The sequence below is a fragment of the Myxocyprinus asiaticus genome, chromosome 30 (assembly GCF_019703515.2).
Source record: "Myxocyprinus asiaticus isolate MX2 ecotype Aquarium Trade chromosome 30, UBuf_Myxa_2, whole genome shotgun sequence".
NCBI classification, from domain to species: domain Eukaryota; kingdom Metazoa; phylum Chordata; class Actinopteri; order Cypriniformes; family Catostomidae; genus Myxocyprinus; species Myxocyprinus asiaticus.
This window is the reverse complement of record NC_059373.1, coordinates 35,744,393-35,763,828: the sequence shown is the minus strand read 5'-3', so window position 1 is coordinate 35,763,828 and position 19,436 is coordinate 35,744,393. Positions and strand designations below refer to the sequence as shown.

General features: G+C 38.0%; 2 protein-coding genes across 5 annotated transcripts in view; both read left to right on the top strand.

Moving 5' to 3' along the window:
• The first annotated feature begins 3,305 nt into the window (after nt 1-3,305).
• LOC127420782 (SNARE-associated protein Snapin-like) lies at nt 3,306-7,636 on the top strand. 2 transcript variants are annotated; one of them, XM_051663325.1, is made up of 4 exons: nt 3,306-3,459; nt 3,969-4,015; nt 6,345-6,463; nt 6,562-7,636. In XM_051663325.1, the coding sequence occupies exons 1-4, from the start codon at nt 3,413-3,415 to the stop codon at nt 6,667-6,669; spliced, it is 321 nt and encodes a 106-aa protein (XP_051519285.1). In that variant the 5' UTR covers nt 3,306-3,412; the 3' UTR covers nt 6,670-7,636. The 2 variants fall into 2 exon arrangements, with proteins under 2 accessions (XP_051519285.1, XP_051519284.1); XM_051663324.1 differs by lacking the exon at nt 3,306-3,459 and adding an exon at nt 3,511-3,673.
• Nucleotides 7,637-10,773: 3,137 nt separating this feature from the next.
• The window catches only part of smad10a (SMAD family member 10a), a 47,588-nt gene continuing 38,925 nt past the window's right edge, over nt 10,774-19,436 (top strand). For 2 of the 3 annotated variants that reach the window (XM_051663203.1, XM_051663201.1), the window contains exons 1-2: nt 10,774-11,129; nt 13,953-14,193. In XM_051663203.1, the coding sequence (XP_051519163.1) occupies nt 13,957-14,193 (237 nt within the window). In that variant the 5' untranslated portion in view covers nt 10,774-11,129; nt 13,953-13,956. Of the gene's footprint in view, nt 11,130-13,947; nt 14,194-19,436 lie in introns of all 3 variants that reach the window. The other variant, XM_051663202.1, reaches the window with a different exon arrangement.

Below are 19,436 nucleotides of genomic sequence, written 5' to 3'. Positions count from 1 at the left end.
AAAAAAAAAAATAAATAATAAAATATATATATATATATATATATATATCCCTTCTGTAGAAACAATACATTTATCGTTTGTTACAAAATATTCATCTATCTATACAGTATTTACAGTATAAATTGTACTTGAAAAGTATTGGTGGCCAAAAGTTTGGAATAATGTACAGATTTTGCTCTTATGGAAAGAAATTGGAACTTTTATTCACCAAAGTGGCATTCTACTGATCACAGTGTATAGTCAGGACATTAATAACATGAAAAATTACTATTACAATTTGAAAAACTTCTTAAACTACTTCAAAGAGTTTTCATCAAAAAATCCTCCACGTGCAGCAATGACAGCTTTGCAGATCCTTGTTATTCTAGCTGTCAGTTTGTCCAGATACTCAGGTGACATTTCACCCCACACTTCCTGTTGCACTTGCCATAGATGTGGCTGTCTTGTTGGACACTTCTCACACACCTTACAGTCTAGCTGATCCCACAAAAGCTCAATGGGGTTAAGATCCATACCACTCTTTTCCAATTATCTGTTGTCCAATGTCTGTGTTTCTTTGCCCACTCTAACCTATTATTTGGTTTTTCTGTTTCAAAAGTGACTTTTTCTTTGCAGTTCTTCCCATAAGGCCTGCACCCCTGAGTCTTCTCTTTACTGTTGTACATTTACATTTACATTTATTCATTTGGCAGACGCTTTTATCCAAAGCGACTTACAAAAGAGGGAGACATAAGCGAATCATCTTAATGAGACAGTGGTATGAAAAGTGCCATATTACAAAGTTTCACTAGCATCAGAATAGTACTCAAAACAGATGAATGTGCAGCTGGTTAAGTGCTCATGGAAACGATGTGTTTTTAGTAATTTTTTGAAGACAGAGAGTAAGTCAGCTTCACGGATGGAGTTGGGAAGGTCATTCCACCAACATGGTACGATGAAACCGAAAGTCCGGGAAAGTGTTTTGGTGCCTCTTTGTGTTGGTACAACAAGGTGCCGTTCCTTAGCCAACCGCAGGTTTCTAGTGGGCGCGTAGCTCTGCAGAAATGACTTTAGGTATGCTGGAGCAGACCCAGTGACTGTTCTGTATGCCAGCATCAGAGCCTTGAATTTGATACGTGCATCAACTGGCAGCCAGTTGAGAGAGACAAGGAGTGGTGTAACATGCGCTCTCTTTGGTTCATTAAAGACCAGACGTGCTGCTGCATTCTGGATCATTTGCAGGGGTCTAATTGCACATGCAGGGAGGCCTGCAATGAGAGTGTTACAGTAGTCCAGTCTAGTTATAACAAGTGACTGGACAAGCAGTTGTGTGGCATGTTCAGAGAGGAAGGGTCTTATCTTCCTGATATTGTAGAGTGTAAATCTACATGATCGTGCGGTCTTTGAGATGTGGTCTGTGAAATTTAGTTTGTTGTCGATGGTTACCCCTAGATTTCTGACCGTTTTGGAAGGCGTTACTGTAGTTGCACCCAGCTGCACGGTGATACGGTGAAATGGGGTCTGTCACGGTGTGTTCAACAGCAGGGTTGGCTGGAAAGACAAGGAGTTCAGTCTTAGCTGGGTTGAGCTGCAGGTGGTGCTCCTTCAGCCAGGCCGAGATGTCTGCCAAGTAGGCAGAAATTTGAGCAGTCACTGTGGTGTCGTTGGGTTGGAAAGACAAGTAGAGTTGTGTGTCATCAGTGTAGCAGTGGTAAGAGAAACCATGTGCCTGAATGATGGGTCCCAGTGATGTTGTGTAAAATGAAACTGGGGCCTTGTACATGAAACTGGTGTTGAGCGGGTAGAATTCAATGAAGCTGTCAGCTGAGGACATGTGAGGCGTCTATTTCTCAAACTAGAGACTCTGATGTACTTATCCTCTTGTTTAGTTGTACATCTGGCCTTCCACATCTCTTTCTGTCCTTGTTAGAGCCAGCTGTCCTTTGTCTTTGAAGACTGTAGTGTACACCTTTGTTTGAAATCTTCAGTTTTTTTTTTTTTTTTGTTTTGTTTTTTGCCATTTTTGGCATGTCATTATCCAATAGACTGGCATGTCTTAAGGTCATTAAGACATGCCAGTCTATTGCATAATGTGGCAACTCAAAAACAAACACAAAGACAATGTTAATCTTCATTTAACTAACCAAATAGCTTTCAGCTGTGTTTGATATAATGGCAAGTGATTTTCTAGTATCAAATTAGCAATTTAGCATTGATTACTCAAGGATAAGGTGTTGAAGTGATGGCTGCTGGAAATGGGGTCTGTCTAGATTTGATCAGAAATGACTTTTTTCAAATAGTGATGGTGTTGTTTTTTTTACATCAGTAATGTCCTGACTATACTTTGTGATCAGTTTAATGAGCCTTTGGTGAATTAAAGTACCAATTTCCTTCTGAAACAGCAAAATCTGTACATTATTCCAAACGTTTGGCCGCCAGTGTATATACAGTATGTATTTGTGTGTAGTTTGAGAGTGTAGGTAGACTGAAGGCCAAAGTATACTTAATTTGTCCGTGTTGCTAATCGGACACGCACAGTATGCGTGATGCAAATTTCGTTGGAGCGGACTGTCCACGTTTCATCCTAAGTCCTCGTCTGTGGGCTAAAAGAAGAGATTATTTTAATTACTGAGATAACAACCTCCGCGGCTCTATTAAAGCTGAAAGCGTAACGGTCAACGAGCGTGTTATGACAGTAAGTCACCGTTTGCAGATACCATAAAAATGAATGGCGAGAGCCATAAAGTGACATCGTCCGTGACTTCTCTTATAAAACATCAATTTATCGATGTAAACTCCACACAGTTCATTTTAAAGGATTGTTTATTGTAAAACGTGTTGAAGATTAGCGGAAAGTCAGATGATTCATTAAGTGATGAGCTGTTTCCTCACAAAAGCAGTTTATTCAGCACACTGAAGCATCTCCTCCATAGACATCCATTCAAAATGTATGGCCAGTGTACCATCCATAGACTTGCGCGCGTTATGCTATTTTAGGCTAAGTTGTAGGGACCATTAGAAGTGCTCTGACTTTGTTGTCTACGACTCTCTGATTGGTTGGTCATTCTCTGCAAGTTCATGGGTAGTGCAGTTCTTGACCAGAAATTCCACTATTAAACATTATTTATTAATTAATTTTTTTTTATACTGAAACTAAAAAAAAAAAAATGGACTAATGGCTTCAACAGAAGCATATACCATCAATTATCAACCCCTCAGAACTCATGGTAGGTCTATCTTTAGGGGTTTATAAGGTATCGTTAAAAATAATTTCCCAGATATGAAGAAAATGTATGGGATTTTTTGTGGACGGATACTCCTTGTTGATGAGAGAGGTCAACAGAGAATGGCCAGACTGATTTGAACTGATAAAGTCTACAGTAACTCTGATAACCGCTTTGTACAATTGTGGTGAGAAGAATATCATCTCAGAATGCTATATATGTTTTGGCAACTCGAGGGGGACCTACACAATATCAGGCAGGTGGTTTTAATGTTGTGGCTGATCGGTGAATGTGAGAATCTGTAATGTACGCAGTGAGTCGTGCTAGTCAAATCAAAGCTCAAACTGAGCAAAGATGGCAGCGCTAACAGTAGCGGAAACCCCTTCAGGAAAAGATGCTCTCGCCGAGGGTTTGCTGGACCTCTTGAGACCAGCTGTACAACAGCTTGATTTACATGTGCATTCAGTCAGGTATCATATTTTGGGAATAGTATCCTAGTTGTTTAAAACCCGCAAACGTTTGATCAGAATTAAGAGATTCAGTGTGTTTGCTAGCATGCTAATGACTGTCAACAGGACAGCAGGTCTCGTGACTCAGAGATGCTTTCACTGCTACTTACAAATACCATGACAGTTGTCGGAATTCATTTATTTGTGTTATTTTTCAGTTGCACGATGTATACTTTTAAGGTATGAATCATAGCCGTGACTTTAAAAGCGTGTATATTGACAGTAACATCTTTTATTATTGTTATAATTTCCACAGAGAAAGCCAAGTGGAACTGAGGGAACACATCGACAATTTAGCATCTGGTAAGCTGGTGAAACATGATTATGTTATATTGCAATAATGCAATTTGTATTTAACATAATAGACAAAGAGAGAAACGGTTTTTTAAGTAAAAAAAACAAAAACAAAAAAAAACAAACAACAACTTTGTTTATCTGTTCATTACAATGCGTTCAAATCCTATTAAAGGGATACTTCACCCAAAAATGAAAATTCTCTCATTATTTTCACACCCTCATGTCATCCCAAATATGTATGACTTTCTTTCTTCTGCAGAACACAAATGAAGATTTTTAGAAGAATATTTCAGCTCTGTAGGTCCATACAATGCAAGTGAATGGTGACCAAAATTATGAAGTTTCAAAAAGCTCACAAAGGCAGCATAAAAGACCCATAAGACTCCAGTGGTTTAATCCATGTCTTCTGAAGTGATCCTAGCGGTTTTGGGTGAAAACTGACCAAAATAGAACTCCTTTTTCACAATAAATTTTGACATCTGAAGTTTTCTTGCCGATCATCTAGCACTCTGCACATGTTAAGCACTAGGAAGTGTAATCGAGATTGAGATCATGATCGTGCCTAGTGACTACAGTGGCAAGATGTTAAGTGGAAAAGGAGTTATATTTTGGTTAGGGCTGGGTATTGTTACAGATTTCCTGATTCAATTAGCTTCTGATTCATAAGCTCTCGATTTGATTTCAATTCGATTCAGTATCGATTCATATGTGTTTATTTCAATTAAAATGTCCCTTTTACTTGCATATAACATAAATTATCTCCCAGCTAATGCTGTTAATTATACAGGGGACCTTTTAACTCGGTACAATAGGAAAATACACATTTTACTTATTATATTTTATTACTTTTCCAAAATTTTGGTGACATTGGCTTTTTAAAAATGAACAAATAAATGTATTCAATAAATAAGAAATTATATTTAATATATTGTTTTTGTTACATATTTATTGTTAAATTGCATAATTTGTACTATTTACATTGATTTGTTGAACACGAGCTAAAACCGTTACAGTCTCTTTAACAAAAAATGGCATTTCTGTAAACAGCGCCTTTAAATGAGCGCATGTTAAAGTTTAACCTCATCTGTGTGATTCATGATTGGAATTTAAAAAATGTTTTCGTTGTTTTTGATCAACAACTGACCGTAAAGAACAGAAAGGGTATTAAATGAGACATTATTCAATGATAAATGGGTTGCGTGGTTCTCGTCTTCAGACACACACACATGTAACAACTTTTATTCTCAGCACGCTGTGAAAGGATCTCGCTGCTGAACACATTACGACTAAATTACACAATTACTGGTGAGTGAAATTTAAACATTTACTAGCCAGTTGACAGATATATTCACTTTAGTCACATAGCGTGAAATTTGGTTGCAAATGCGAGTGATTCCCTCTCATTGTATTAGAGGGTTGCGCATTGAGTGAAAGATCGATCTTGGGATTTAAGAATCGATAACAAAGTCATTCAAATGAATATCGCATTAATCAGAAAAACAATATTTTTACCCACCCCTAATTTTGGTCTGTCCACACCCAAAATCTGATTAGATTGCTTCAGAAAACAGAGATTAAACCACTGGAGTCGTATGGATTACTTTTATGCTGCCTTTATGTGATTTTTGGAGCTACAAAGTTTTGGTCATCATTCACTTGCATTGTATGGACCTACAGAGTTGAAATATTCTTCTAAAAAAAACTTAATTTGTATTCTTCAGAAGAAAGAATGTCATACACATCTGGGATGGCATGAGGGTGAGTAAATGATGAGAGAATTTTCATTTTTGGGTGAACTATTCCTTTAACTGTGATTTTCGATTCCAAGTTTAATTATATGTTGTACTGCACTTATTGATCAAAAACCTCTGCAACTGTTATGAAAAATAATCAAATATACTGTATGTTAATGGAAATAATGAAAAGTGTGAATTAAAAATATAACCTAAAATTAAGTATTAGAGAATGTTTGTATAAGTTCTTATAATGTTGTCACATAAAAACCTCCTTACAACAATTTGGGAAGGCTAGTTTATGTTATATAAAAAAAAAAACCTACAAACGTTCCTAGAACGTTAGAGAACCAAAAAAACTAAAAATAAAACCGGAACTAACTATATGCTAACGTTAGAGGAACATTCTGTGTTTGCTTGGTTTTGGTTATTCTTTTGTCATAGAATATGATTTAACACGCTGACTCTGTATGTACTGTGTACTTAACAGGGAATTTAGTAATCCAAAGCTCATATAAGTTATGTATTAAAATTCTTCTTTTCTGAATTCATGTACAGTGTACTGAATCATCATCTGTGTTTTATGCACATTTCTTTTTCAGAGTTGTGTAGGATTAATGAGCACCAGAAAGTGGCACTAGATCTAGACCCATATGTTAAAAAACTTCTGAATGCGAGGCGAAGAGTGGTGCTTGTCAACAACATTCTCCAGAATGCACAGGTAAGAGTCTCAGTTGCATATAAAGGATCAGTTATTTATAAAACATACAGGCACAGTATTGCTCACTGTCTTCTTTTTTGTCACATCTTTGCCTCCAGGAACGTTTGCGAAGGTTAAACCATAATGTTGCTAAGGAGACAGCTCGCAGGAAGACCATGCTTGAGGCATCTGGAGCATTTTCCTCCCGGTCCCCTAGCAAACCATGATGTCCTGGATCTCAGATACTGGGAATGCACCATAACACTGTGCTCAATGCCACAGTCCAGTGCTGTAAATGAGCAAAATCCTCCTGCATCATTAAAAGGCACTGGGCTTAGCAAAGCACTGGCTATAGCAGCAAACTGCAACATTAATGTTAGCCTGTTCATTTAAGAGTAGTCAGGGGGACAACAGTGTTCATATGCACTCATTTCTTTGTGGACCTATAATATTTTGTATGAAAGGATTGACTTAATATAATAAATTTAACTGAAATCTGCACTCTCATAGTAAAGACGTGAACTTGCAATTTATTTGCAAATTAAGCGTTCAAATATTTATAGGTATTTGTCAGTACTGTCAGATATAATATTTAGACCTAACATGTTTGTAAGTCTCCTATTAGCATCTTTGATCTAAAAATAAAAAATGTAGTTTTGAAAATTTTTCTGAACATCTTGAAAATATTCAGTTAGCATTAAAGTTTGTTATTTTCATTCCATATTTTTGGTCTCAGTCCGCCACCCGGTTCATCCTCCGCCACCCGGATTGAATCACTACACGACCACAAGGACTTAAAAAAGCACACTGGGAATTGGGCATTCCAAATTGGGTGAAAAAGGGGAAAAAATTGTTTTTAAATGTGTCTGCGGACATTGACGCTTTTCACCTGTCAATCATTTTGCTCGTTCTCATAGTTTTGTATTTGAAGCGAATCATTGAGGCTATGATTCATAATGTTTGTCAGTTGAGGGCGCTGTTGTGCCACTGTTGAATTTGACAGCCACAGGAACAAACAATGCTGCACTTTTGCTTGGTTTTGGTCTCAAAATTATCTTTGGAGGGCAGGGTTTTGGATTGAGGGGGCGTGGCTAATTCAACAGCTCAGTCACGTGAAAGCTTCAGAAAACTAAAATCGCTTGCAGCACCTTTAAGAAAGCTAATAAAACTTGTATTATTTGTTCTTAAACAGTGCCCCAAAGACTGTATCGTGTTCATTGGTTTTCATTTTTATTGTTCATTTAATTAATGAACACAAGTTTCATCAGTATATGTAGATTGTGGTTGCAAATGATAGATCAGGCCAATAGAAGTGTGTAATTAATATACCATTTTTGGGGGGAAATTATCTTCCTTAGGCATCCTAGGCAATGCATTGCATTATAATCAAATCAGCAGCAAAATCTTAGGTATGCACATCTCTTATGTAAATAGGCCATGCTTTGTAACAGGAGAGGAGAAAGGGCAGTAGAACGTGACCTCTTGCTTTAGCTGAAAGGGAAAAGATTTCAGGACAGGTCAAAGGTCAAGGGAGGGAATCTATCAAGAAAGGAAGTTGGAGTCATGTGAGGGGCCTCCTAAAAGTCACTTTGTTGTTGAGAGAGATTAAAGACAGATTGCTGAAAATCGAACTGAAATTTACTGCATTACAAGAAGTTTAATGAAAAAGTTAAAGCTTTGGTTTTGTACATATTTGTTGTTGACCACATGTGAAGTTTGGATGGTTACAATTGTGCCAAAAGTAGTTAACCTTTTTAAAATCATCCCATTTTAAACAGGCAAGATCATATGATTGATTATAAATATGCATGCTTGTGTTATCCTGTATTAGTCACCACGATGTGATTTTTAGAGATGGCAGGAGAGAATTACATTTACAGTAACACTTTACAATAAGGTTCCATTTGTTAACATTAGTTAACTACATTTGTTAACATGAACTAACAATGAACAACACTTTTACAGCATTTATTAATCTTAGTTAATGTTAATTTCAGTTTATACTAATACATTCAAAAGTTAAAATCAAAAGTTGTATTTGTTAAAATTAGTAAATGTAAAATTAAATAACATGAACTAACAGTGAACAATTGTATTTTTATTTACTAACATTAACAAAGATTAATACATGCTGTACAAATAGTTTGTTCATTGTTAGTACATGATAATAATGCTAAAGAATAGAACCAGATTAATTTCATTTTAAATAGGTAACTGACTGATTCATATTATAAAACTAGATTTCACAGTATTGGTACTGTATATACAGTATGGTGTCAGCTATTGTGGACAGATTTTTAACCCTCAGAGACCCAAACATAGAAATTGATGATGTTTTTTTTTTTTTTTCCTCCTTGAATGTGTTTTTAGGAAGCCACTGATAATTTTTTTTTTAATTTTTAAGCATATTTTATCTTTGGGGCGGATTTTGTGTGACCACAAAACATTGGCAGTCTATGGAAAAAGCTTGACTTTTAAGCACATTTTTCTTTGAGGTGATTATGTGACTTTAGCAAGCTGTGACATTTATTTTTTTACCACTTTTAATAATAATAAAAAATTATATTGGTTAATTGCTGTAAACAAATGTTGCAATTCTGCTATGCTGGGTCTCTGAGGTTTAAAGCCATTTTAACCGTGACGTTAAATGATATATTATGACAACATAAATTCAACATGGCTGACTAAGCTGGTGATGCACAAGTAATGGAATATTTACCATTTCGTCTATTTCAACGGATTGATCTGTACCTCAACAAAGACATAGATTTAGGAAGGGATGATAGGGACATGTCAGCTTTCAGAGAATCAAAAAAATGTCCCGACCAACACTTGGGCAGTTTTACCACTTAGAAAATATTTTAACTTTATAATATGTTTTTACTTGAATGACTTTTAAAAATTCTTTATTATATTCATGAGTAAATTATTGTCTGACGTCTTATGAAGCGGCGCATAAAAGGTGCACGTTCAGGATGCACCAATCACAGCCGTTTGTAATTACTGTATAAGGGCTTTTCAATCATTTTCTGAAAATTACACGGTCGATTTTCCATTTGTATCTTATGTTCAATCCTTAAAACTAATAGATTAAAAAAAAAAAAAAAAAAAAACAACAACAACAACAACATCTGAGTTTTAAATGCGGCCCAATTGAAGATTCTGCGTATACAGGCAGTAAGCACCCTCTTGAGGAAGACACCATTGAATATGAGCAACTGTACCAGGTAAGGGGTGAACTAGAGGTGCACGTTTTTTTAAATGCTAATATAACTGCACAGATAACTGATTGCCATTGCAGTTTAAGAATTTAGTGGTGGCCAGTGGGGCTTCACCATATAGCCTACACATTTTTTCGGTAAACAAATTAACTTGCGGTTAATGCATTCATATATAAAGTTTATAAAAATACAGGGAGCAGAAATTAGGCAAGCGTCTAGTATGTGTGTTTCTATGACGACATAGGCGTGTGTGTGAGAGTCGAGCAAGCAGCCCGTCAAAATAAGTCGATATATGTAGCTCAAGGATGTTTGTATTTGTAACTAATATTTCAGATTTTCTGCACACACTGTATAGCATACATTTAGCCAATACATTTTTTATTTTACACATTGGAGAAAAACATGTTTTGTCTATAAAATACAAGAAATAAAATTAGACCTTCGTGATCAAAATAGTGCTAGTAATACAACAACAACAGGCTAATGTTTAATATGGAGGGGCAGAGGAATAGAAAATTAGACTTTTTATATGAGGAAATATTGTGCGTATAGACACTATACTTTCTTGCACTCTTAATATCAACATTTTGAATAATGTCCTCTTTGCAATATGTCCCTACCAACTTTCAAACCTACGCCCTTGACTCTCAAAATATATTACTACAGTATAAAGAAACATTACGATATTTTTTCCTTTGGGATTTAATAATTCATGCATCAGAGGGTTCAGTGAAACACATTAAAATTAAAAAGAAATATGCATTTCCTTTTTTTACTTGGAAAAAAGATTAAATTGTTTCTTTAATAATAAAATGCATGTATGCTCACTCAGCTGGGACAAATTTGGCATTAAACTGCATTAAAGTAAATAGGTGCTTATTTCTCATATGCTTCTTATTTTAGAAATACTTTTTTTTCTTTTTTTTTTCTGTACTTTAAAGCATGCAGCTCTTGGGCACTAGTCTAAAAGTAGCCGTCACTGGCTGTTGTAAATTTCAATCATCGCCGGAAACTGAGCAGAGATGAACGGGGCGGGGTGAGCGAGTCGAGGAGGCTGATATGGGGCGGAGTCATCTCGGCGGCGCCACCTTAAAAAAACAGTCGCGCCGATATGTCAATCCAGACGCGACCCAGACAGACCTCTGCCCTGGGGCCCAGCCGTGAGAGCCGCATCCTCATTGGCTGAACGCCGCCGTCCTTTTGAAATTCGAGCCCCGATTGGTTGGAGCCCGACGAGACGCTCACGCGCACAATGTGTACCCGCTTTTGTTATTGTACCGAGCGCGAGGAGAGAGGCTTCGGGGGAGCGGGCAGGATGCGCGGACGGAGACAGCGAGCCTGATTGTCCCGTATCGACGCCGGTAGGCTCTTATTAGAAGCTGGAGGGGAAGGGGACACGGATTTCTACCTCTCCGTCCTTGTCCAGAAGCCCGTCTTTTGAGATTGTCTAATAATCCGACAGATGTGTGAGTATCTAACGTTTTTTGTAATTTTTTTGAAAACACGGAGCACTAATCGAGAAAAGACACTCGCAAGACACTGCGCAGGCTTCAGCTTCAGGTCTGCCGGATATAGATTATTATATCGCATAAAACGTCAAAAGGTGTGTCTGTGTGTCTGTCTGTGTCGTAATAACACTCATCTATGCCCTTAGAAATATTTCGTGACTGTCTAGCATCTCGATACACTGGCATGTTGCACCCCCAACAGCAAGTTCAATATGTTATTAATAAAACAGTTCACCTTGATGTTATTGATTATTAGTTAAGTAGAACGCTTAAACGTTTTGCATGTCATCTCAACTAAACCATGCTTAAATTATACAGCGGGAGCTCGCGCAATGTTTAGACGGCGGACTCGATGACGTCATGTGACCAAATATGGCAACGTCGCCGCTGCGTTTGTTTCCCCGCAGAGCAGTCAACAGTTTGAATTGGCTCTAACTTTGTAAGGCATGATCATTTTTTATGTACTCCAACAGCAGTAATGTCATTCGATAGGATATGGGGTATGTCTTGGACAGGCTTCTGTATATTTTGGGCCTCCTGTTTCTTTATTTAGTCCTGTTGAATCGGGCCTACATTAAACATAGATCAATCATATCAGGATTATAGTCATTCTAACATGTTAAATCTGCTCGCCGTTAATGTCTGATGGTTGATTACACCATAGACTTTAGTTTAGTCATAATTGGATATTTTTTAGCTGGCTTCTCGGCTCAGACAGCTGTGCTTTACTCCGGTGCACCGTACTAAATGATGTAATAAGAGAGTAATACACCCAGTCTGCTTCTGTATCTAAAGAGGAGAATAATGCATGTGAGCAGGATTTCGGTTAGAACAGTTGTTCTCAACTGGTGTGTCGTGACCCAAAAATGGATCTCAGGTGTGTTCCGATAGCAGGGATCTGACAGTGAAATCAGATACAGTAGGTTGACTTTTCTTTGGTTAAAATCGGTCTGTTACCGAAATGTGAAACACTGCCCCCAGTGGCCAAAGCGGTAAGTGTTGTTGGGTGTATGGGCACGGGTGAGCTCCATTTTCTGTGTAAAATGTCCACGGAGGGGCGCCAAAAGTGAGTTGTTTTTAGTTGTTCATGCTGCAATACAGTAAAGAAGAATGCATGTTTTATAAACTGAACCACCCTAACCAAACGTAAACCTACCATCAGTGGAGTAAAAATGTAATGTTAGAGGGAAAAATGCAACCTCCAAATCGTGTTATTTTTTCCCCACCCGTATTGTGGCAACTCCCGGGATTGATATATTTATACTTCAAATGATTGGACGAAGGTTGTCTATATGTCACCAGCTTGACGACGCCTTCTGATTGGATGGTTATCAATTATATAACTTCTGGCACGTTGTTGTTCCAACAGTAGAAAAACTACTTGTGTTTTTCTTTTTATTAAAAGTAAGTGGCAGAATAAATGTACTGGAAAGAAAATAATTAGTTATATGTGACTATATCACTTTGTCCTGAACAATAATGAGCGATATGAATGAGATTTTTGTATGACAAACTGATTTTGCCTGGCTCCCACATTTATGGTTTCACTGTATGCCAATAAGAATATATAAAAATATCAAGGTAACCATCACTTCCCATGAGAGAATATGTATTTTTTGTAATGAACTATTTCAGACTTTTCTGAGCATGTTGTGGAAAAGAAATTGATCAGATAAGCACATAGCACTTGATAGTAAGTAGGGCTGCAACTAACAATTGTTTTGATAATTGATTAATCTAACGATTATTAGAATGATTATTCGTCTATTCTGCGATCATTGCAATGATTGATCATTAGCTCTTAACCAATTATTCAGCTTGTGCCCCGACTTAGTTGTATTAAATCACTCCAATCAATTTTGGGTGAGAACAGACCAAAATACCACTCCTTTTCCACTTAACATCTTGCCACTGTAGTCTCTAGGCACAATCATAATTTCAAGCTCGATTACACTTCCTAGTACTTGACGCATGCGTAGAGCGCTAGATGGCGCTAGGAAGTGTAATCGAGCTTGAAATCATGATTGCCAAGGAGACTTCTGATGTCAAGATGTTAAGCGGAAAAGGAGTTATATTTTGGTTTGTTCTCACCCAAAACCGATTAGATCGCTTCAGAAGACATTGATTAAACCACTGGAGTTGTATGGATGCCTTTATGTGATATTTGGACATTCTGAGTTCTGGCCACCATTCACTTGCATTATATGGACCAATAGAGCTGAAATATTCTTCTATAAATCTTCATTTGTGTTCTGCAGAAGAAAGAAAGTCATACACATCTGGGATGGTATGAGAGTAAATGTTGAGAGAATTTGCATTTTTGGGAGAACAACTGCTTTAATGTAAAGTTGTTCCTCTGGTGCTCTGCATATTAAAGGCAGATGACATGGAGAGTGTCTCTGAGTCTGATAATAAGGGTCTGAGAGAGGCTCCCCCCAAATTAGATCTGAAGTGTCAGGATCCGTCAGCGCTCCACTAGCTCTCAACTACCACTGCACTCCAGAAAACTTGCAACATCTCATACTCTCACAAGGGGCTCTTGCATCACATGCACTGTGAAGTTCTGCCCATATTATCTGCAAATTCAAACTCATATATAGCTGCAATGACACCATAGTGGCTGAGTATAATCAGTTAAAGGCGAAGTGTGTACTTTTTGCCACAAATTTACATGAAGAATTACTGTACTGTTTGTTAGCATGTAAGGTAAAGTGTGAAAGCAGTGTGACTAAGATGTGCGTGTTGATGCTGCTGTGTTTTTTTTTCCATCTGTCAGAGCAGCAGGATGTCGGTGAATCCTCCCAACAGTAATGATGCCTGCCTCAGTATCGTGCACAGTCTCATGTGCCACAGGCAGGGCGGCGAGAATGAGGGCTTCGCCAAGCGCGCTATCGAAAGCTTGGTGAAGAAACTCAAGGAGAAGAAGGACGAGCTGGACTCTCTCATCACCGCCATCACCACCAATGGAGTGCACCCTAGCAAATGCGTGACCATCCAGAGGACACTGGACGGACGCCTACAGGTAAGCCAAACAGTGATTGAAATAGAGGAGTTAAAGGAATATCCCGAGAGTATAAATTATGTCATTATTTATTCACCCTCATGCTGTTCCAAACACGTATGCTGTTATTTTGTTCTGTGGAACACAAACTGAGAATTCCCTGTTCCATACAATGATAGACCATGTCTGTCAAGCATTAAAAAAAAAAAATCATAAAAGTTGTCCATGTGACTCCTGCACAGTATTTAAAGTCTTCTGATGTCATTCGATAGCTTTGTGTGAGGAACATATCAAAATGTAAATAGATAAATGTGAATGATGACAGTATTTTCATTTTTGGGTGAACAATTCCTTTAACATTTGTTTTTATGTTCATAGCAGTGAAAATGGTAAGTACAGACTCATCCTTCCAAATATTAGTTCTGAAGGGATGACTCATCTCTTTGATTAAATTACTTCTGTCTTATCTGCTTTACTTAGTCTTTTATAGTTTGTTTTTGTAGACTGGGACTGAATAGCTACAGCAAGTAATTTAAGCTCTCTTTCCATCAGTGTGGTCATTCATCATGTTTGATTGGACATGAAACAGCAGTGTAGATGTTTGAAGGGCCTGGTGTGCCAGTTTCATAATATTATAAAAAAGCAATAGACCGAAATATTGGCCAGGCTGATTAATCAGCCGATATTTGGCTATTTTGAGATTTATGTTTGATTAATTCTTTTTGGTGAATTTTGAAATAAATTACTTGGCGGAAGAAAGACCCCATTTACACCTTGCATTTACATGCGTTTTTGGTGATCAGATCGCTACCGGATAGCACTTCACCACATTAAATGTCAGGTGTAAATGCACCCAAGATGCACTGTGATCGGATCGTGATCGGATCACTGAAACCACATTCGGAGGTTTTCAGGAATGGATTCTGACCACATTCAAAGAAGGTGAAAATGCAAATGTTTATCCGTTATCCGGATACAACTACATAAGTAATGAATTATGCGATGAGGTTCCGCTTCAGTCATCCGTTGTTAAAGCACTGTGTTGTGTGTTCTTTTTTTTGTAATTAACATTTTTATTGATTCATGGGCATATGACAGTGAAAAAAACTCAACACATATATAATGAATCAACATTTTACATTTAAACCCTACCAATACAATCCCTGACCCCTAACAAACACCCCTGTGGTCCCACATAACATACACACAATCCCAAAAATAATATATATATATATATATATATATATACATATACACATATATACATATAAATATATATATATACATACATACATACACATACATACACTTACATAAAATAAAATATATTATATATATATACAAATAAATAAAATAATAAACATACATGATTAAACTACACTCTCCACATCCCCTCCCCGAGAACTAAACTAAATATTTGCCCCATTTTTTAGTAAATAAGTCCCTCAACCCCAGCCTTCTACTTACCGCCTCTTCAAATGCAGCTACCTTCCCCATTTCCACACACCACTCCGAAAAAGAGGGTGCTCCATTTGACTTCCAACCCCTTAAAATTACTTGCCTGCCGATCATGAGACTGGTCATAACCCAGTTTTTTATATGATTGTCCCCTAAATGCATGACCGCCCCATCACCCAAAATACAGGGTCTGGGACAAAGCAAAACCTGAGTGTTCAAAACGTCGCACAAATACCTCTGAACCCTCAACCAAAACTCCTGGATCTTAACACACCCCCAAAAGACATGGGTAGTGTCTCCAACTTCTGACTGGCATCGCCAGCAAGTGGGTGTGTCTTTAAGACCAAGCCTATATAATCTAGAGGGGGTCCAATAAAATCTAAAATTGCATAAGGCGAACCCTTGCATCTCTAGATACAGACTTGACATTTTTAAGAATCTTAGTCCACACTCACTCCTCCAATACCAAATTCAAATCTTTTTCCCATACTCTCTTGAGAGAAGTCAAGGCTTCATCCCCCAGACTCTGAATTAGTAGGGAGTAATACACTGATGCTTCATGGCCTTTTCCAAAAGCAGCAATCACCTCTCCCAAAGCACCTGCCGCTTTAGGGGGGTGCGTGCCACTCCCAAAAATAGTGCAGAGTAGGTGGCGAAGCTGTAAATACTTAAAAAACTGAGATCTGGGAATGCCAAAATGTTGAACCAAATTTTCAAAAGATCTCAATACTCCACCCTCATATATGTCACCAAGTGCATTAACCCCCCTCACAATCCAATCTGACCAACAAAAAGGGGATTTATTAATACATAGTTTAGGGTTCTGCCATATGCTCGAGGCAACATTTAAATAAATATCAGAATTAAACACTCTGGACACTTTTGTCCATATCGAGTGCAAATGCAAAATAACGGGATGCGACTTAACCTCTCCGGGTGGTTGAATCGAAAGGCTATGCAGTGGCGAGATAGGAGCAAGAACTTCCTTTTCAATACAAAACCAGGGAGGGGCTTTCTCAGGTGGAAGCGACCAATGAGCCAAATGTCTAAGACCGAACGCATAATAATAAAACAAAATCTTGGGTAGGCCTAGCCCTCCTTTGTCAATCGGCCTATGTAACTTATTGAAATTTAACCTGGGGCGCTTACCATTCCAAATAAAGGACTTCGCTATGCTATCAAATTGCTTGAAATAAGAGAGGGGGACATCTATAGGGAGAGACTGAAGCAGGTAGTTGAATTTTGGAATACAATTCATTTTAATAACATTAACCTTCCCAATCATCGATAAATGTAATGAAGCCCACCTGCTGACATCGCTCGAAAACCTTTTTATTAAAGGGTCAAAATTAACTCTAACTAAATCAGACAAATTTGCTGGGAATAAAATCCCCAAATACTTAATGCCCTGTTTGGGCCACTGGAAGTCGCCCGGCTGGAAAGCCGTTTCTGGGCAGTATGCTGTCAGCGCCAAAGCTTCGGATTTAAACCAATTGACTTTGTATCCTGAGAACTTGGAAAAGGAATTAATAATTCTGTGGAGGCAAGGCATAGATCTAGTAGGTTCAGAGACAAATAATAAAATATCATCTGCGTAAAGCACACCTCCCGCTGTCACCCCTGGAACATCATCCTCCTTTCTTATCGCAGCTGCTAATGGTTCCAGGGCAAGACAGAACAATAACGGGGAAAGTGGGCAACCCTGTCGAGTGCCCCTATCCAGAGTAAAATAATCTGAAATTAATCCATTTGTTTGTACCGCTGCTACAGGGTGTCTATAAAGTAACTTAATCCAACCAATAAATGTACTCCCGAACCCATACATTTCCAAAATCTTAAAAAGATAATCCCATTCTACCATATCAAATGCCTTTTCGGCGTCAGGTGAGATGGCAGCGACCGGAGATTGTTCATTCGCCACTGACCACATGATATTGATGAGACGCCTGATGTTATCAGAAGAGCTGCGGCACCGAATAAACCCCACCTGATCTATATGTATAAGAGATGTCATAACCTTACTTAATCGGTTAGCTAAAATGTTTGACAATATTTTTACATCTAGTTGGATCAGGGAGATTGGACGGTAACTTTTACACTCGCTTGGATCTTTGTCCTTTTTAAGAATCAGACTGATCCGGGCTTGTGTCATGGTTGGAGGAAGTTTTCCCTTCTTTAATGATTCAGTATAAATTTCTAACAAAAGTGTGGCCAGTTCTGTAGCATAGGATCTAAAAAATTCTGCAGCAAAACCATCTGGTCCCGGAGCCTTGCCAGTAGGTAGGGACTTAATTACCTCGTTAAGTTCCTCCAGGGTTATCTCAGAATCAAGAGAGTTTTTTTGCTCAGTCGTCAGTTTAGGAAGATCTAATGGTTTCACAAAGTTTCTAATATCTTCATCAGTAGATGAAGACGTGGAAATATAAAGATCAAGATAGAATTCTTTAAAGGCATTATTAATATCAATGGCCGAGGTAAATATTTCACCACCAGCAGATTTCACTGAGGGAATGATAGAAAGAGACTCTCTCTGCTTTATATATCTAGCCAAAAGCTTCCCTGCTTTGTCACCAGACTCAAAGTATGACTGTCTTGCCCTGAATAACCAAAACTCCACTTTCTGCGACAAAATAGTATTATATCTAGATTTCAATCGGGTCAATTCTCTGAGGCCATCAGCTGACATACGGCGCTTCAGCTCTGCCTCTGCACTTTTAATATTTCCTTCCAACTCCACAAGTTCTCGTGCATTGGATTTTTTGATGAATGAGGCATACTGTATGATCCGGCCCCTAAGAACCGCTTTAAGTGCATCCCAAGCCACGCCCACAGAGGATACCGAGGACCAGTTGATCTCCATGTAAACATTGATTTCAGCCTTTAACATTTAACTGTGGGACCTTATATAGACAGGTGTGTGCCTTTCCAAATCATGTCCAATCAACTGAATTTACCACATGTGGACTCCAATCAAGTTGTAGAAACATCTCAAGGATGATCAGTGAAAACAGGATGCACCTGAGCTCAATTTTGAGTGTCATGGCAAATGCTGTGAATACTTATGTACATGTGATTTGTTTTTCCCTTTTTTATTTTTATTAAATGTTCAAAGATTTCAAACAAACTCCTTTCACGTTGTCATTATGGGGTATTGTTTGTAGAATTTTGAGGAAAATAATGAATTTAATCCATTTTGGAATAAGGCTGTAACATAACAAAATGTGGAAAAAGTGAAGTGCTGTGAATACTTTCCGGATGCACTGTATTAACATCTGACATTTTGACATATAAGAAATAATAGATAGTGTATCAAAAACAAGATTATAAAGACCACATTCCAGCATTAGTGCGACAAACAAACCCCAAACATCCCACAGAATCAAACAAACAGAAAAAAAGAAAAATATGTGCATTAACCCCGTGCACGACAGCACCAACTACTGTCCATCCCTCCAAACTCAAACAGTCCATGTACGCCTACGACAACCCCCGAGACAACTTTACAAATTTTGTGAGACAGAATTACACAGCAAAAGATAATCTATAAAAAAAAACTTCAGCCAATAGACGGAATAAGCACAAAGAGTGTGTAGCTTCATCCATAAAACTGTCCTGAAGGTGTGACACTCTACAAAATAAACTCCAGCCGCTAGGCGGAACCAGCACAAAAAGAAACGCAGATTCTTCAAACAGTCAAACCAGTGTTCAGTGAGCCGGTCCACTTGGCAGCAACATGAGTGCAAACAAATGACTTAATCACTCCAATGTCTTTGCAAGAAATACTCCACAAAACAAACCCCAGCCAA